The sequence below is a fragment of the Pleurodeles waltl genome, chromosome 6 (genome assembly GCF_031143425.1).
Source record: "Pleurodeles waltl isolate 20211129_DDA chromosome 6, aPleWal1.hap1.20221129, whole genome shotgun sequence".
Taxonomy (NCBI): Eukaryota; Metazoa; Chordata; class Amphibia; order Caudata; family Salamandridae; genus Pleurodeles; species Pleurodeles waltl.
In genome coordinates this window covers 70,566,337-70,583,174 of record NC_090445.1, presented here as the reverse complement: position 1 = coordinate 70,583,174, position 16,838 = coordinate 70,566,337, and the positions used below count along the sequence as shown (strand labels likewise).

The 16,838-nt window shown below is 43.5% G+C and overlaps 1 protein-coding gene across 2 annotated transcripts in view; it reads left to right on the top strand.

Annotated features, from left to right (window-relative positions):
* Positions 1-16,838, top strand: part of LOC138299209 (E3 ubiquitin-protein ligase TRIM39-like) — a 146,047-nt gene that overhangs the window by 7,075 nt on the left and 122,134 nt on the right. For both annotated transcript variants that reach the window (XM_069237331.1, XM_069237330.1), the window contains exons 2-3: positions 11,925-12,485; positions 14,951-15,046. In XM_069237331.1, the coding sequence (XP_069093432.1) occupies positions 12,078-12,485; positions 14,951-15,046 (504 nt within the window). In that variant the 5' untranslated portion in view covers positions 11,925-12,077. The remainder of the gene's footprint in view (positions 1-11,924; positions 12,486-14,950; positions 15,047-16,838) is intronic.

Here is a 16,838-nt window from a genome sequence, read left to right as displayed (position 1 = left end):
GAACTCCTTCACTTTCTGGGACATACCTGGCCAGTGGAAGTAGTTAACTAACCTACTCCCAAGTTTTTGTCTGGCAAAGATGCTGGGCTAGGGGCATGTCTTGGGCCAATGTGAGTGAGAACTCCCTGTACTGCTGAGGCACTACCCCTTTCCTAGTGGCACCAGGTTTGGGATCTCTGACCTCAGTGTAAAGGAGTCCCTCCTCCTAGTAGATCCTGTGGGAGCCACTGATATTCCCTTTCTGGTCAGCAGCTTGGTATCTCAGGCTTTCAAGTTTGGGGTAGGTCCTCTGTCCCTGGTACAGATCTTCCCTAGAGGGTCCCCTGGGCCTAGGAGCTCTGACGTATAAGGCCCAAGTTCCTGGGGCTCAGTTCCTTCAAGGGCTGACATGTCTCCTCCTAGAGGAGAAGGACCTGAGGTTGTGCCTCCAGAAGTTGGTGGGGGCGGGCAGGGGCTGCAACCATTTACTTTTGGTCAGCCCTACCATTGACCTTCCTGGACACCCTTGGTTTGACCCACTGGTCAGCCTTGTTCCCCAGCTCTTGAGGAGAGAGCAACCCTAGGCCCACTAGCTATTCATTCAATTTTTCTGAGGTACAGTTACTCAGCAGATGCTCTTTCATAATTAACTTATAGAGCCCTTCATCATCATGTACCTTATTACCTTTCAAACGACCTTCAAGTGTTTTGACTGAAAAATCTACAAAATCTACCCAGGACTGACTCAGCCCCTCATTACGAGTCTGGCAGTCCCAGGACCGCCAGATTCGTGGTGGAGGTCGGAACACCGCCAAAGCAGCGGTCCGGCCTCCACATTACGACCTTGGAGGAGCCGCCACAGTCTGACTGCTGGCACCACCAGGTTGCCGCCAGTCAACAGCCTGGTGGTGCCACCAGTCTTAATCCACCAGAGCAGCACTGCAAGCAACACTGCCTTGGGGATACGAGTCCCCTCTCTGCCGGCTTTTGCATGGTATTTCCCACCACTATGTAAAGGCTGGCAAGATGGGGTGCCAGGGACAAGGTGTTTGACACCAAACAGTATAGGTTTCAGTGAAGCCATTGTGTATCTGGGTAACTCTTAATGAGGAGTGCCCAGCGCATATATTGAGATGGCTTCCCTGTTCACCTGCAACATCTAGTAATCGAACTAGACATCACAGAGGCATATCTGCTCATGCAGATATGTCCTCTCATTAAATATAATACTTCTGCCTTTGGGCTCTAAGGCCTGCTGTAGAGTTGACTTACATATACTTAGATGCAGTGACTGTTGCATTGCACACAAGGAGTTTGCCCTATTGTGTTTTCTCTTATAGCTTGCACCGTGACATGCAGGCTATGTGCAATTTTATGGGGGAGGGGATCCCCCTTAGGGTGGCACTGTGTATGCTGCAGTTCTTAAGGACAACATCTAGTACCCAAAATCTAGGTACCACGGGTGCCATTTACTAGGGACTTACAGAGATACTAGATTGTGTGCCACTTGTATACAATTTAGACCTTTTCCTTCACTTTAGGGAAAGAGGACTGGCACAGGAGCCTACTGCATCCCATTCGAAAAACCTCAGTACCAATGAGAAAAAAAGGGGGTGACCATGTCCAATAGCGGCACTTTCCTACAGTTACTATTGACAGTAGTTTTTTGTTTAATCATTTTGTCATTGGAGTGACATAAATTGGTCTCTTACTAACTAATCAGAAAAAACTTCAAACTGGCAATCTGCAACCAGTCGCCTTAATGCAGTTATTTGTATATCCACAGCCTCACCTGGATTTTGAATTGTTTTTAAAGAATTTATGACAAATATAAATGAGACTTGGTTGCACATAAAACCTAGTCTGTAATTTATTTACAGTCTCTTAATATTCATCTAATTCTTAACCCTCCTCCATTTCAATTTCTAGTAAGTAAATGACTCTTCCCTCAGAACCTAAAGAATGAAGAAGTAAATATTTCTTCCTTTCAGGGCGGATTCAAGGTGCCCTTAGTGCGCCTACTTACATCTCAAAGGCATCAAGCTATTGCTTCCATCTTATTGGTGGATCACCTGGTGTGTCTAAGAAATATGGTTGACTTTTATGCTATCTATATTTGGTAAGGCAAATCAACTCAAACTTGCCCCCTTTGTGTTTTGCCGCCATTGCTGAGGCTGTTGTAATAGTCGTCTATCACTGTAGATAGGCAATTAATATTTTGAGTTAAAACAGTATTTACCAACTGGTAGTTGGTGTGTTTATCCTTGAAATGCTGCCATTTAACAACATTTTAAAAAAAATCTCTAGCATGAGGTATCTCGCTTTTGATTTGATATGACATGCAACCCAGCATGGTAATAAAAAACAGATTATTGGCAAGCTATGCAGATCAACGTTGAAGTACAATTTTATACATATCATGAAACTGCTGCCGCACATATTTTGAAGAGATGGATAACAGAGCTCGAAAAATAATTAAAATGTTACTCGACCTGCAGGTCGAGTAACTTAAATAATCTACTCGACCTAACTGTAATGTACTTGACCCGTAAACCGGTCTTAATTTGTATGATCCTATGCAAATAGTTTACAGAGTCACCTTTTTCTTCAATCTCACGCATGATTGCACCTTCAGATATGTGATCTCAGCATTTCTGCAGTACAAAGAATCCTCTTTTGTTTGAATAAGTAGACTAAAGTTTGCTGCATGCATTGCAAGAACCTAGCCCACATAACCATGACGTCTAGCCCACATAACCTAGGACTTCTTTTCGTTTACTAACAACATTGTCATCAGGGCAGGAGTGTTTCTCAGTTTGTTTAAACACTCAATTTTAATAAATATATTATTAAACCATGATGTGGTAACATATTGTCATCTACACACAGTAACTTTCCAAGAAAATGTCTAAAAACCTCTCCACTGACTTGCAGCTTTACTGATGAAACTATATATGTATTAACATTCTTTGAAAATTGGGTTTCAGAAGACATATCCTTTGCACATCAACACGTAAAGTATTCTGATTTGTTTTCACCCTATTAAAATATTTTTTTCATCACACAGAAAGATAAAAAAGGGCTTTCACAACTATTGAAATATATTTTGAAATGTTTGCACAGTTGACTTGGTCATTTAAATGTTGTGTATTAGGAAAAACCTGACACCCTATATCCTTTTATTTTACATTCTAAGCAGCAGTTCACACAGTTCACCTTACAAAGCCCTGGAACTCTGCTGTCAGAAGGACAATTAGTTGTAAGAAAAAACTGACTTTTGACCTCTCAGTGAACACAGAGCAAATGTGACATAAGAACAAGATTTCAAAGCATCTTTTATTGCCCCTCCACTTTTCAACTGAACAGAACACCTATTCAGTGTCAACTCGCCAGAAGGGACGAGTTAATATAAAAAATAGATCAACCTCATCAAATAAGACTCGCCAATCCAAGTGATCGAGTGGATTTTCCGAGCCCTGGATAAGAAGTAATTATTTTGCCAATAGCCTGGTCATCATTCCGTTTGCTGTGTGGAGCAGCGTAGTGTTTGATCTTGCAGCTGCAATATTAACTGTTCGCTGTGCGGATTATTGGTTGTGAACCAAGCTCTTTAAAATGGCCGCATTTGCTTGGAACGCAGCGCCAGACAGTCGAGTTCCAATGTTTTTGCCATGATAACAGCTGATCTTCAAAATGGTCACAGTCTTGAAATGCAGCGCTGTGTTTCACTGATGCATTGTGAACAATCCACTCCCCTCCTAAGAAGCCTGCCTTTATTGTGGAACATAGCATAGGAGATGTAATGGACACACTGCAACAATGTAGCTATGCATTAAAGTATACGTTCCAGTTACTCAATCAGGAGTGTCATGCACTCACCTGGTTCCTACTGTAAAGACGATGCTGAACCTCCAGTCCTACCCGAGAAAGGGACTGAACAAAGGCAAAAATCAACCCTTATCCACCCACTGCCTCCAAGTGGAAGGGATCAACAAGAAAAGATCAACTTGTGTCACGGAAAGGGACTGCTTTGCTGTCTTGTGCACTTCCTAGTAGGATCGGGGCTCCCTGGACCTAGCTTTCCTTATGCAAGTGTGGAACACTAAAAACAAGAATAGGCAAAGTTACCCATATGTTCTTAGCAACAAATGATCTATCAATTGTTTACTCTATATGTACACCTACAGACTACATCATACATATTGCATGAGAGAGAGCAGGAACCATATCAAGAATAAACTGGAGATTTTCTGGCACTCCGTAGCATTCAAGGTTCAGATTCAAACTTGAATACAACACTTCAAGCTCTAGAAGTTTCTTCTAAAATACTAGGTACAACTTGTAAGAAGCACAGTGGCAAACGTTCAGTCCAGATACAATAAAGTTCAGAGTGCTGCAGTGCAAGAGTAACTTATGGGCGCTAATCCTCAACCAATGGCTACGATCCAAAAACATGCTCAAGTCTTCATAGGAATCAGTCTTTAAATTATTTACTAACCTTATTAGTGCACACTAACCTGATGGGAAAGAACATAGCCATGTCTAGTACTTTAACTGTAATCCGAAGACAACTGGAGACTTGGAGCAAAAAAACTAAAGAGGAGGTGGAATCCTAGATTATGGAGGAAGGCACTGGAAGCACCACAGACACAATGATCACGGGATCACCAGGAAGGCTTGGAAGACTAGAGCTCTGGAAGTTCCGGTCAACTCAGGAAGTAAGTGCAGGGACGATGCTTGTGCAGGACTGGAAAGAGGCCAAGCACTGATGCAGGTTCAGAGGGGGTATTTATGCTGTAACAAATGTTTCAAAAGGCACATGTCCCACGTGGAAGTGTGGAATATTCCTGTGAACCTAGGGAAGATCATGTGTTACATACAGCGGATATGAGGCTTTTCAGGTGCAAATGGTAATAGGCAACAGTAAAGTATAACGGAATCCCAAGTGCATGATGGCACAATTCAGTGGTTCACAGTGGAAGCGTAACTGTCCTAAACAGACATGTCATAATCTGCAGGTGCAAAACAGACTAAACTTGCATAGCAACAGACCAGGAAGGTCAATGGTTCAAGCTTCCTGGGAGCGGGATTGTCCAGACTAGAAGACTCTACAACGGGAGAATGACTTGGACTACTTGGAGCAAGGAGGGGCCACAAGGGAAAGGTGACCTGAGTCCAGCGAGTAAAACCCTCCGCACATAGGGCACAAAATGTAGTTGTGACAAGGAGTCTTAACGTTGTATTTTCCACCCGCAAAACAATATTTAGTGAAGTGGTTTGCCAACTCACCACTAGTCAGAATTAAAGTCCCCCCTCACTGTTAAATTTGACTCACAATGTTGTTTGTGGCTTTTTCTTAATAATGTAAGGTCAGGGTGCTGAACAAGACAACAATAGAGCCTCTTCTCCTGTGTGAAAAGCGTGGATGGGTCCTGTCAGCAGCTCCCTCGTCACTAAAAATAATTTGAAGGAAGATCTGTCCAAGGTATTTCAGAAGTACAAACACAGCAAGCTGCTAGTGGCACACAGTTAGGGAGTAACTGACAACAGTTTGAACACCAACATTCCTAAGAGAAGCATTAAACATAACACACAGTGCCAAAGTTCCAGCCACCTGCATAGAAATATTTTACACCCCTTACACTTACAAAGTTCTACATACAGCTACTACACCTTTTTTGACTTGATTGGGAGTATGTGGGGAGATGGACACAGATGACTTGTTTATTGTGTAGAGGGATTAATCCAGACAGAGATTCTTTATTTATCCTGGAGGTGCTATTCCCAAAGGCTAGTGTCTGCCTGGTATAAGTTCTTCAAATAGGATTGTACTCCTATTTTGTGTGTTCCTGATTTGAGATATCTCTTGTCAATACCTCATGTGGAAACCATCACATGAAACAAAAACTGTATCTGCTGAACAGAGAAAAGATACACAAAGCCTCAGTCAGGGAACTGTTGATGATCACTTCCAGTACCCTGACAGTAGAATCAGAATTATCTCTCTGAAACATGATTATAAAATTGAAACTGAAACTCCTTCAGTTGGTTCCAGATTTCTCACTTGCAGACGAGGTGGTACTCCACAGAGTGCCAGATGAATTACTGAGATGCAGAGCTGTCCCGGACAGCCAAACTCCCAGATGTTAGAGGGCATCAACTGGACAGTCTGCAAGGAACTACTGGAGAAGCTGTGGGACAACATGGCTTGTTGAGAGGGGAGAGCGTAGGATGTCTCTGTAGAAGGAGACCAGCTGCTGTGCTTAAAGGGACATTCTAAGTCACACTAGCTTGGGAGTGAAGCAGAAGCCAGCTCAAGTGGTTGAGGGAGGAGTCTCTGTGTCTCCCTGTGTTGCTGTTAAATCACAACTCCTATAGCCAGCAACATCTTCCCACTCCACATCAGAGCCTTTTTCTTCTTGAGTTCCCCAACAAGCTGAAGTCCTGGCTCATCAGTTTACCAACCTATCATAGGCAGGGCTATGCACACAAGCCTAATAAGCTCCAGGATACCCTTGCGGATGATCGTGCACTTTACAAATACACATAACACTATCTGCGCAATGTGCCCAAGAATGAGAGTGAGCCATGCAAGAGCTGACTGAAGTGCTGTAGCCTGCAAAGACTGTGCCCGAGAACCAATGTCATTTGCTGATACTAATAACGAGTGGGGAATCTCGGAAGGCTAAAAAATCACTGACACCAGTGGGTAGGCTCTTCACTTGTTTGAGAGGGAAGCTTTGCTTTATGCATATTCCCCTGTGGGATCCTGCAGCCGCACACGCTGACCATGTCATAGTTGTCATGGAACTCCTGAACAACTTCAGAGGACGGCAGTGCCATCATTCAAGCGCCCTTGTCTTGGAGAAAATCATCAACAGACATCTCACTGAGTAGGTCAATGACCACTAACTGCTCAACACCACTCAGTCTGGTTTCAGACCCAACCACAGCATGGAAACTGCCATTTTGCTGCCATGGATGACATCTGCATGACTCTGGACGAAGGAGGCATGGTGGGTTTCATCCTGTTGGATCTTTCTGCAGCATTTGACACAGTCTTCCACCCCATCCTTATCTAATGCCTATACAACATTTAAATCCAAGGACATGCACTCTGATGGATTTGCTCTTTCTGACTGGAAGGACCCAGTTAGTCAGACTGGCACTGTATAACCTCAGCCACCTCAATCAGTGATTTATATAGCCAGTTTATCACCCATCGGGTCTCAAGGCGCTGTCGTAAGGGTGCTGATCAGTCAAAAAGCCAGGCCTTGAGGTCCTTCTTGAACTGATTCAGCGACGGGGCCCTGCCTGAGGTAGGTAGGTACTGTGTTTCAGGTCTGTGCTATGAGGTAAGAGAAGATCTGCCTCCCACTGTTCTGAGTCTAGAGGTGGAGGTGAGGGGGAGTTGGGAAGATCTGAGTTGTCTGGCAGGGGTATAGAAAGAAAGGCGGTGGTTGAGGTAGGCCTGTCCGATATTGTGCAAAGCCTTGTAGGCATGTGTTGGGAGCTTGAAGGTGATGTGTCTGTTGATAGGCAGTTCTCTAAGATAGGCAGAGATGTTGCTGTGGCAGGAGATGTCTAGGCTGAGTCTGACTGCTTCGTTCTGAATTCTCTGGAGTCATGCTTGGAGCTTCTTTGTGATTCCAACATAAAGAGCGTTGCTGTAGTTGTCTGCTGCTGACAAGTGCGTGGGTGACCGTCCTTCTTGCCTTGGTGGGATCCACTTGAAGATCTTACAGAGGAGGCGGAGAGTGTGGAAACATGACGATGAGACAGCATTGACTTTGGCAGGTCATGGACAGAGTGAAGTCAAGGATGATGCCCAGGTTGTTTGCATGGTTGGTGGGTGTGGGGTGCTTCCAAGGGCAGCTGGCCATGAGAAGTCACCCCAGGCGGAGGGAGTGGAACCCAGGATGAGGATCTCTGTCTTGTCCGATGTTTTTCAGCCAGTCGCAACTGCTGTCATTCCGTTGTGACCTCATCTGCTAAGTTCTGTAGGGATCCTCTATAAGCACAACCTTCTTGAATGTATACATGATGCCTCTAGCCAGCATCATCCACTCTCATGACATCAACATTCTCTCCAACACCAATGACATGCAACTCCTTCTCTGCCTCACGGGCAAGAAACCCAGTACCTCAGATCAAGTTCAATCTCTGCATGACTGAAATCATTCACTGGATGAAGACCAGCTGTCTGAAGTTGAACACCAACAAGACCGATATTGTGATATTCAGGAAGAACACTTCACCATGGGACTCCGACACTGCCAACAGTGCAGACCAACACCCACTCTCACAACCCATGGCAAGAACCTCAGACTCATCATCGATAGCAAACCTACATGACCGCCTAAGTCAACTCCATTACAGCTTCATGCTTCCATGCCCTGAAGGTGCTGAGGAAGATGTTTAAATGCTCCCAATTAGCACCTGAAAAACTATCTCACACTGTGGCCACAAGCAAGCTGGACTACGGGAAGACCCTCAATGCTTGGAACAACAAACTCACCAGAAGGCGGCAGACCATTCAGAACTTGGCAGCCATTATCATTATTAATCTCCCACACCATGTACATTATGCCACACCTAAAGGAGCTCCACTGGCTCCTCATTTTCAAGAGCACAATGCAAACTCCTCACCCACACATTCAAGGCACTCCATTACACAACATACCTTAACAATCACTTCTGCTTTCACAAACCTTCCAGACACCTCCTTTCATCCAGATTCCTACTTTCACACAACCCATGCATACGGAAATCAGATCTGGTATTCAAGCCTTTGCCTACATCTCTTCTAAAGCACAAAATGTCCTGCTGCTACACATAAGAGCAAGAACACCTGGCTTTTCACTAGGTCCTGGGTTTACCTAGACTGGCACCTGTTCAGCGCCAGCATACCCTCTCAGGTCATAGTGCACACCACAAATCTACATAACATGACATGACATTCTAGGCTTTTGACCAGCAACAACCAAACCTTGGCACTAGTATGGTTTACTCTTGTGAACAGAATGAACCATCACTATTCCAATCCAGATTTGCACATTCACAAATAGGCTATTAAGGATCGTAAATTCAACTTGTATTCAGTTCCGGCACCTCAACGTTATATCTTTCACAGACACCTAATACTTCCCCCGAGTCCTCTTAAATCCAAGTACAAACATGTCAAAACAAATGAACCACAGTGACATTTCAATACACACTATCACTAGCAATAAGTGAAACAACCCTTCGCAAACGCAATAACACAACATGTGTCGCAAAACACGCCACGCAAGACACGATTAATACTCAACTAAGCTAATTTTCTAAACTGCTCTGCCTCAGCACCTCTGTCAGAATACATCCCCACACCAACACTTCACCATGGGACACCATTTACCAAATGATCATATAACTAACAAGCCTCACTAACTGACTGACAAATCTGTGCTATTTAGTTTAAATAGCCAATAGGTAATTAAACGCTAATTAATTGTATGCTGTATCTTTGCCCGATCATCTCAAATTTTACCGGGGGGGGGGCTAAGTCGCAGGAAATGGAGACATCCTGGTATCTTATAATAAGTCAATAGCATTATGGAAACGTTTTGCTACACTAATCTCATTTCTGTTAATTTATTCAGATACCCAAATATTCATTACTGGATGCAAAAATATTAGTTAAACATCAAGAGAATGAGCATAATCAAATAGTCAAATCATAAGCAAAAGTCCAAAGCTAAGTTTAAGCTTCAATGCATTTATGCGCCAACCGGCAGTGCTCTGACACTAAAATTAAAATGTGTGAAATCCAGGCTGTTTCCCAACAAAGCATGCCTTTTGTAATGTTTCAGACCAGTGCATCCCAAACTTTTTGGAGCCACAACCTACTTTTTAAAACAACAAACTTTTGCGGCCCTCCTAGCTTATATCTAGAAGAGGTGGATGATTTTTAATGTAAGTAAACCATCGTGTGGCCGCGTACTGTCACTCGCAGACAGCACATTTTCCATTGAAATAGCCACTGCTGCACAGAAATAATAATGTGTGGAAATCTGGTTTCAGTGAATATTTATTTGTGCATCAGCAAGGAAAATGTCCTGATTTTCTGTTTAAAATCTTAGCTTTAATTCCATTGCACTCCAGATTAACATCAAAGTGCTTTATTTGTGTTTTTCTAATTTCTGAAAGTGTACAGTTCATTTACAGGCATTTACATTTTGTTGTGTGTTACAAAAATTTCACCCTACAGCTTTCCTTCCACACTCCCTGTAACCCAGGAAGATTTTCACATAATTAGCTTTACTTTTCTTTCCCTTGTCTACAAAGTGAGAGGAGTTAGTAAACACCAATCCCAATTAAAAAAAACTAAGCTGCAATTTGTCAGAAGACGTAGCCTGAGACTGATCCTCCATCTAAACGCACTTTCAAATGTGACAAGATAAATACAGAATCTAAAGGCGTCTTTGGGAAACACTGTTTTAGATAAAGAAAGCACACAATTTTCATAGCGCTATAACAGGTAAATGTGCAACACTGCTATGTTACATTCATAGCACCAATCACATTATTATTTTCAAAAAGCACGTGCTTGCGTAGACTAACATTGCACATACCTCGTTATTAATGCAAAACTCAAAGAAAAACAGTGAGCTACTTCTACATATAAATAAATAACATCAACATGTTATAATGTTGCAAGATCAGATTATCCATTTCAGAAGAAGCTCGTGAAACATTATTTGTTACATGCAAGGAGAGACCATGGTTTGCAGCTGAGTTAAAATGAGTTTATGAAACTTAGGGATATGTACAAAAGCTTTTTCCCATAGACACAGAATGGGTAAAATCCTTTGGTACATCTGGCCGCAAATGAAAACATGAATGTGCAGGGCTTGTGAACAGAAATAAACACGCACTCTTATATATGATGCAGCCTAGTTAAAGCAAAAAATCGGGCACCATATTTTTAAAATGAAAATAAGCTCTCACAAGGTGAACTGGAGTGGGTGGTCCCCTTTGGGTGATCTGTGGATTTATAATATTGCAGGGCAGTTCCTGTACACTTGTCTTTTTGATACAAAGTACAACGTGTTAGATTTCAAGCTCACAAATCCAAAGGGGATATGCTTAAAGGGCTGCTAGTTCGTTGCATTTAATACCCCTAGTTCCCCTTCGAAGTCCCAGGATTCTACTTTCATTGAGAGGGCCATTAGGCCCAGGTTGCTATGTGGGGGCTCCAGGAAATCCCACTAAGCTGAGGCTAATCATAAGATTTCATTGAATGCTGAGTGCTAAATTAGCCAGGAGATGATTTATTCCATACACAAATGGCAAAATGTTCATCCTCACATAGTCCATTTGAAAGTTTTAGGTTACCCCTGAGCTTCGCAAAGGAGAGGATAGGCTCCAGTCTTCTTTCGGGGAGAGGGCAGGTGGAGTATCACTGTGGTGGTGGTACTCTTCAAGAAGCCCTTGCATTAAATGTATTCTTGTATGGACTGGCGAGTGGTCGCGGTGTGATGCGTCCTTGGACAAGGTAGCACTTGGATACCACAGTTGTTAGGAAACACCAGATCATCCTACATGCATACACGTGTACATGTATACAGTGGCTAGATATAGTCAAAAAAGATAGTCTCAGTTTTAAAAACAAGAGTAGGGTGGTGAGCATTAGCTGCATTGACGGGGAGTACTCCATAGTTTTGTCCGGTGGTCTAAAACATGGATTGAATGGGTTTCTGCCCAAGCTCCCTTTCCTACTAACACATTCCTTAATCCTCGGTACTGCATGCAGGTCTGTCACTCTTCAAACACTGTTGTTCTGTCATGTGCTAAATATACCAGTTTCTTACTGCAGGTATTTATCCTAACCCCCACCTTCCCCATCCTGTCTGACTCATTCATGAGTGGTAACACATAATTCTTCCTATCATTGCTTTTGGCAGGTGCCATCAACTTCCAGGTGAGACGGTGGCGACTGGTTGGGTGTCCACAACAAAGAAGGATCATCATTCCTGCACGGTTCTGCATGAAAAAAAAGAATAGTCTCATATCCATACTTAGCCTTTCACCTGGAAGAAGTAATACCGAAGCAGACCATGGCGGCAGCTTCATCCAACCTCCAGGCGGAAGTGACGTGCTCCATATGTTTGGATTTTTTCACCGACCCTGTAACTATTGACTGTGGTCACACCTTCTGCCTCCACTGCATCACAGAACACATAAAGAAGGAGGAGATGGAGTATAAGCCCCCCATTTGCCCAGAATGTAGACAGCTGTTCCGGAGCAGTAACCTTAAGCCAAACAAAAGAATGACAAACATAGTGGAAATGATTCAGCAGCCAGAGATCCTGCCTACGCCAGGGCCCGTATGCGCGGAGCACGGGGAGAGGCTGCTGTTCTTCTGCCAGACCGATGAAACCACCATCTGCGTGGTCTGTCGCGATGCACACCAGCACAGAAACCACAGGGTGGCTCCCATACAGGAGGCTGTCCAGAATTACAAGGTATGCAGTGTATCCAAACCACAGTATTTACACTACCAGACTACTGACACGCCACAGACGGCGATCTAAAATAGAATTTTCCATGTAGTGGAAATCCCACCTGGGTAAATGTAGCAAATTGGAGTATTCTTGAAAACCTTCAACTGTTGTTGATTTACAAGAGTAAACCATACTGAGTCGATGTACAAGAGTAAACCATACTGAGTCGATGTACAAGAGTAAACCATACTGAGTCGATGTACAAGAGTAAACCATACTGAGTCGATGTACAATTTTCACATGTCCGCCTTGGCCACATTAACATGTTGCAGAAGCTATAGGTAAGTACTATGATACAAGGATGTCTTCAAAGCCAGCAAAAAAGAAGCAGAGCAGGTCTGAGAGGGTAGCTGAGCTTAAGAGAGAAAGTATTTGGTTTAGAAAATAAAATGGGACATCTACTGAAGTTCCTATGTGCTTTCATCGACCTCTGCACCCCCGCAAACCTATGAGTGGAGGGAGGGGGATCAGCCACACTTGGTCACCAACTGCAATACTGGCATCCTCAGTGCAAGCCTCTCTTTCTTACAAATGATAGGCACATGACAGAAAGCTGCAGTGCAGACTTCCCTCAGATTTTATTCACAGTTCTGTAACACACAGAGCAGGTACAACACAGGCATCCACGGTGCAAGCGCTCTTTTCAGGCGCAGCAAGAACTGTCCATGCATAGTCAGTGCACGCTTCCCACATACAGGAAACAGTGCAGTGCAAGGCTCCATTACGTGTACACACTGAGTACAAAACTGGAGACCGAAGGGCGAGCTTCATTAACGAAGAAGTAGTACAATACAGACATCTGTGGTGAAGAAGAAAACAGTTACCATATAATCAGCCACAGTGCTAGGTTTCCTTACTCACAGAGCAGGTACAGTACGAACATCTGCAGCATGTGCATACTACACTGAGTAGATAGAGGTTTGGTATCCACAGTGTAAGCTTCCCTAACACACACTAGTTCCAGTAGCAAGCATCTCACACACACTTCCCACAGATACAGGATGTGGTTTCTTGTTCCTGAGGCCGAGATTCAGCAACACAGGCTATTCTCACTTAAAGAACAGTTAAGATTGCATTGTAAATACATTTGTTTCTGTACCTGCTGTGTGTGAGAGCAGCTTTCACTACAGGTACCAGGACAACACACAGACTAAATGACAGTCATCTGTGTATTGGTGGTTGTCAAATACTCAGCAGCCTGGTATTGTAAAGCAAGTAGAGTGTAGACTGTCATTTCCCTAACAAAATCGTCTAAACATTGAGGACACAGAATTATTCATCCATGATGTAATATCAATATGTTTCAGTGTTCTGGGATTTGTGGTCGCTCTGGAGCCTTGTTCAGGACAATTCTTTAAGTTTGTAACAACTTACATTCAGCACTTTGCTATCTTATTCCGGCTTCTAAACTCAACAGCTTCTTGAAGTGTACATGAATAAATGGCCTAGCAACTTAATTGTGATATTTATTCAAATGTCCTCTCTTGCAGTAGTAAAAGGGTCGATTAAAGGTGTCAGCCAGTGTCGTGACATTAGCTCCCACTGCCTCTATTGTATGGAAGGGGACCCAAGATCTAGGGTGCCCCCATCTGGCAACATGCACGGGTTCCTGGTCTGAGAGCCCCTGACTCGGTCGGAGGAGGTGGGGGGGATGGGCATGGGCCTCAGTGTCATTATGCCACTGATGTTAGCGACACTGATGTGAGTCCTGCAAATTACCCTGCACTTTGCAGCTGCAGATCCAGTGTTTACATAAGTGACAATAGTTTTGTGAAGGCATGGCAGTGGTGTTGCCATGCTGTTTCTCTCCCAAAAAGGCAGCAGCAGTTTTAGGGGTAAATGCCATTCGCAGTTCCATGCTACCCAAAATTTGTCTGCCTGACCTCCACCTCTGGCACGTCACAGGGCCACCAAAAGAGAATGAGACCCAACTATGTTTGTCACCTTCACTACACTGATTTTGCTACCACCCCAGTGGCCTTTTGTGTGTGTCAGTATTAAACCGTTCAGTTTCATCTATTGAATATGTGCGTTCAGAGAAGAGTGCACATTGGTGACCAAGAGATAAGGTGTCGGTTGAGATGCAAGACTGTCACCCATTGTCCTAGTGTTAAATGACTCTGCGTTTACCCAAGAAAGATACAAAGGGACCTAACACGCGTGCATATATAAGGTCATATATGAAATGGTGCTCAATAAGATGACCACTCTCCACAACAGAGCCATTGCTACACTTGGAACATTTTGGACTTTTTTTTTCTCTCTTAGCCTATCTATTTTTAGTTTTTGGTAATAGGGTTAGGTGTCCTGGTAGTACTGTAAGATAGACTCAATCCAGATTACCAGATGCATTGAAACCATCTGAGCCTGGTACCCCAGGGCTCCAGTGCATATAACCTCTGACATCTGTGTTGTCTTCCCCTTAGCCCCTTCTTCTGGAGAGTCTGGCAGCTCTGAAGACCCATCTGGAGAAGGTGCAGAGACTGATGATCAATGAAGATACCAGACTTGCAGAGTGCCAGGTACTGGTGCTCATCTTAGTTCCTCAAAGTGTGCCCTGCTGATGTTATGAACCTTTATCCACATCTGTTTTCAAGACTTTTGTGTTCTTGCTATTTGTTTCTTTTGTTTCTCTCTAGCTTAACCTTGTTGGACTTGTCTCAGTTTTCTTGATGTTTGGGAATAACTTTCATTTAAAAATAACGATTCTTGAACTAAACACATTCAGTGGTATATTTTGGGCCGCATTGAAGCCCTTTTTTTTTTGCCCACTGTGCCACTTTTGACAGAGAACAGACATATGCTAATGGGAGCAGTCCAGACCGAATTGGCAGATCCCCTTCAGTGAGAACACACACAATGTCACAGTGAGCATGGGACCCATGTCTTGTTAGGTCTCGACTACACAGCGTGTGCGCTGTCTCTTCAAAACATGTTTGCAATCAGTGGGCTTACATCCTGCCCATAAGCTTACCATTGAAATGCTTCAGTGCTGCTCTCATGTGCTTTGTCGCCATTTGTCATGGCCCTCCCCTAGAGCACGGACCAAGTACTTGTCTCCTTTCACTGCCCCCGTTTTTGGAGTTACTTTTTTATTTGTGTTCAAGCACTCCATAGAAGGGCTTGTGTTTTCAGGCAGTCTCCACTAACCATGTTGCTTCTTTTCCCTTTCACCTCTCTAACCGTGTCTGTTTCTTCTCTACCCACAGCCCCCTTCCCCACCCTTGTTCATCTTCAGCTTTTCCCCCTGCGTCTGCTTTTTTTCACTTTTAGTGCTGCATCCTCACCTCTGATCCTGGGCGCAGCTGCTCAATATTGTTTCAGCAAAAGGAAACAAAAAAATGGGTTTGATTAAGATTGGGTCCAAAATTAACCTTCACACCCCAGGAATAAGGGTGTTTACTCTTTTATAATTTTCAGGCTTACATTTGACATATTATTAAAGGCTGCAAAGTTTTCTCGTGTCTAAAGTGTACTGAACAGAGAAAAGTTGTCTTCTGCCTGCCCACAAAATCAGCAACTGATTTGCAGAGTGCTCATTCAATATAACATGTGACATACTTCTTACAGAAGAGGTGCAGGGCCTTCTAAATACTTTGTCTGTAATGGGCGAACCACATTTAAGGAGTCAAACAAGCATTGCTCACTTGCCAAACCTAGAAACCCTAGAAGGAAAGCCTGAAAACAAATCGACAGCCTTTGCGCATTTTATAACTATCCCAGTGGATTTTGTAAGGGAAAAAATGCTAGTTGAAGCTTGCCTTTTACTTAGCTACAAGTCTGTGTTATCTGAGGTATTTTGAGTTTCTTTTAAACTTAACGTACATGCCATTGTTAAACACAGACACTTCCAAGAGAAATGGGGCCCTTTTGCGTCTCTAAAAATATGGTTTCTTGGTATTGTTTTTAGCCACATTGCCTCTCTTAGCAGACTCGTCTTTGGTAGCCCACCACTTGAAAACCTTTGTAATGAAAAAATAGTTATGAAGTGAAAACAGAATCACTTGCCGCAGAATAATCCTTTCGTTAGGAAAGATTCCAATGCTTGGTTGGTTATAAGTGGGTTATTTGGTGAGGGGGGTGGGGCAGGGAAGCAACATGTTACTCAGTGGCGGCTAGTGACATTTGAAAGTGGTGGGGTGTAAAAGTTGGGTATGACTTTTATTTAGCAAGTGAAGCAAGCAACGTTAATGGACAAACGGGGGGATCCTCCGAAGACACAATTGAAAAGAGATTGACAAATGGTGCATTTGAAAGCAAATGAATTTAGTGAGAAAGCAAGATGTATAAAGCAGTGGGAACGTATAGTCTTGA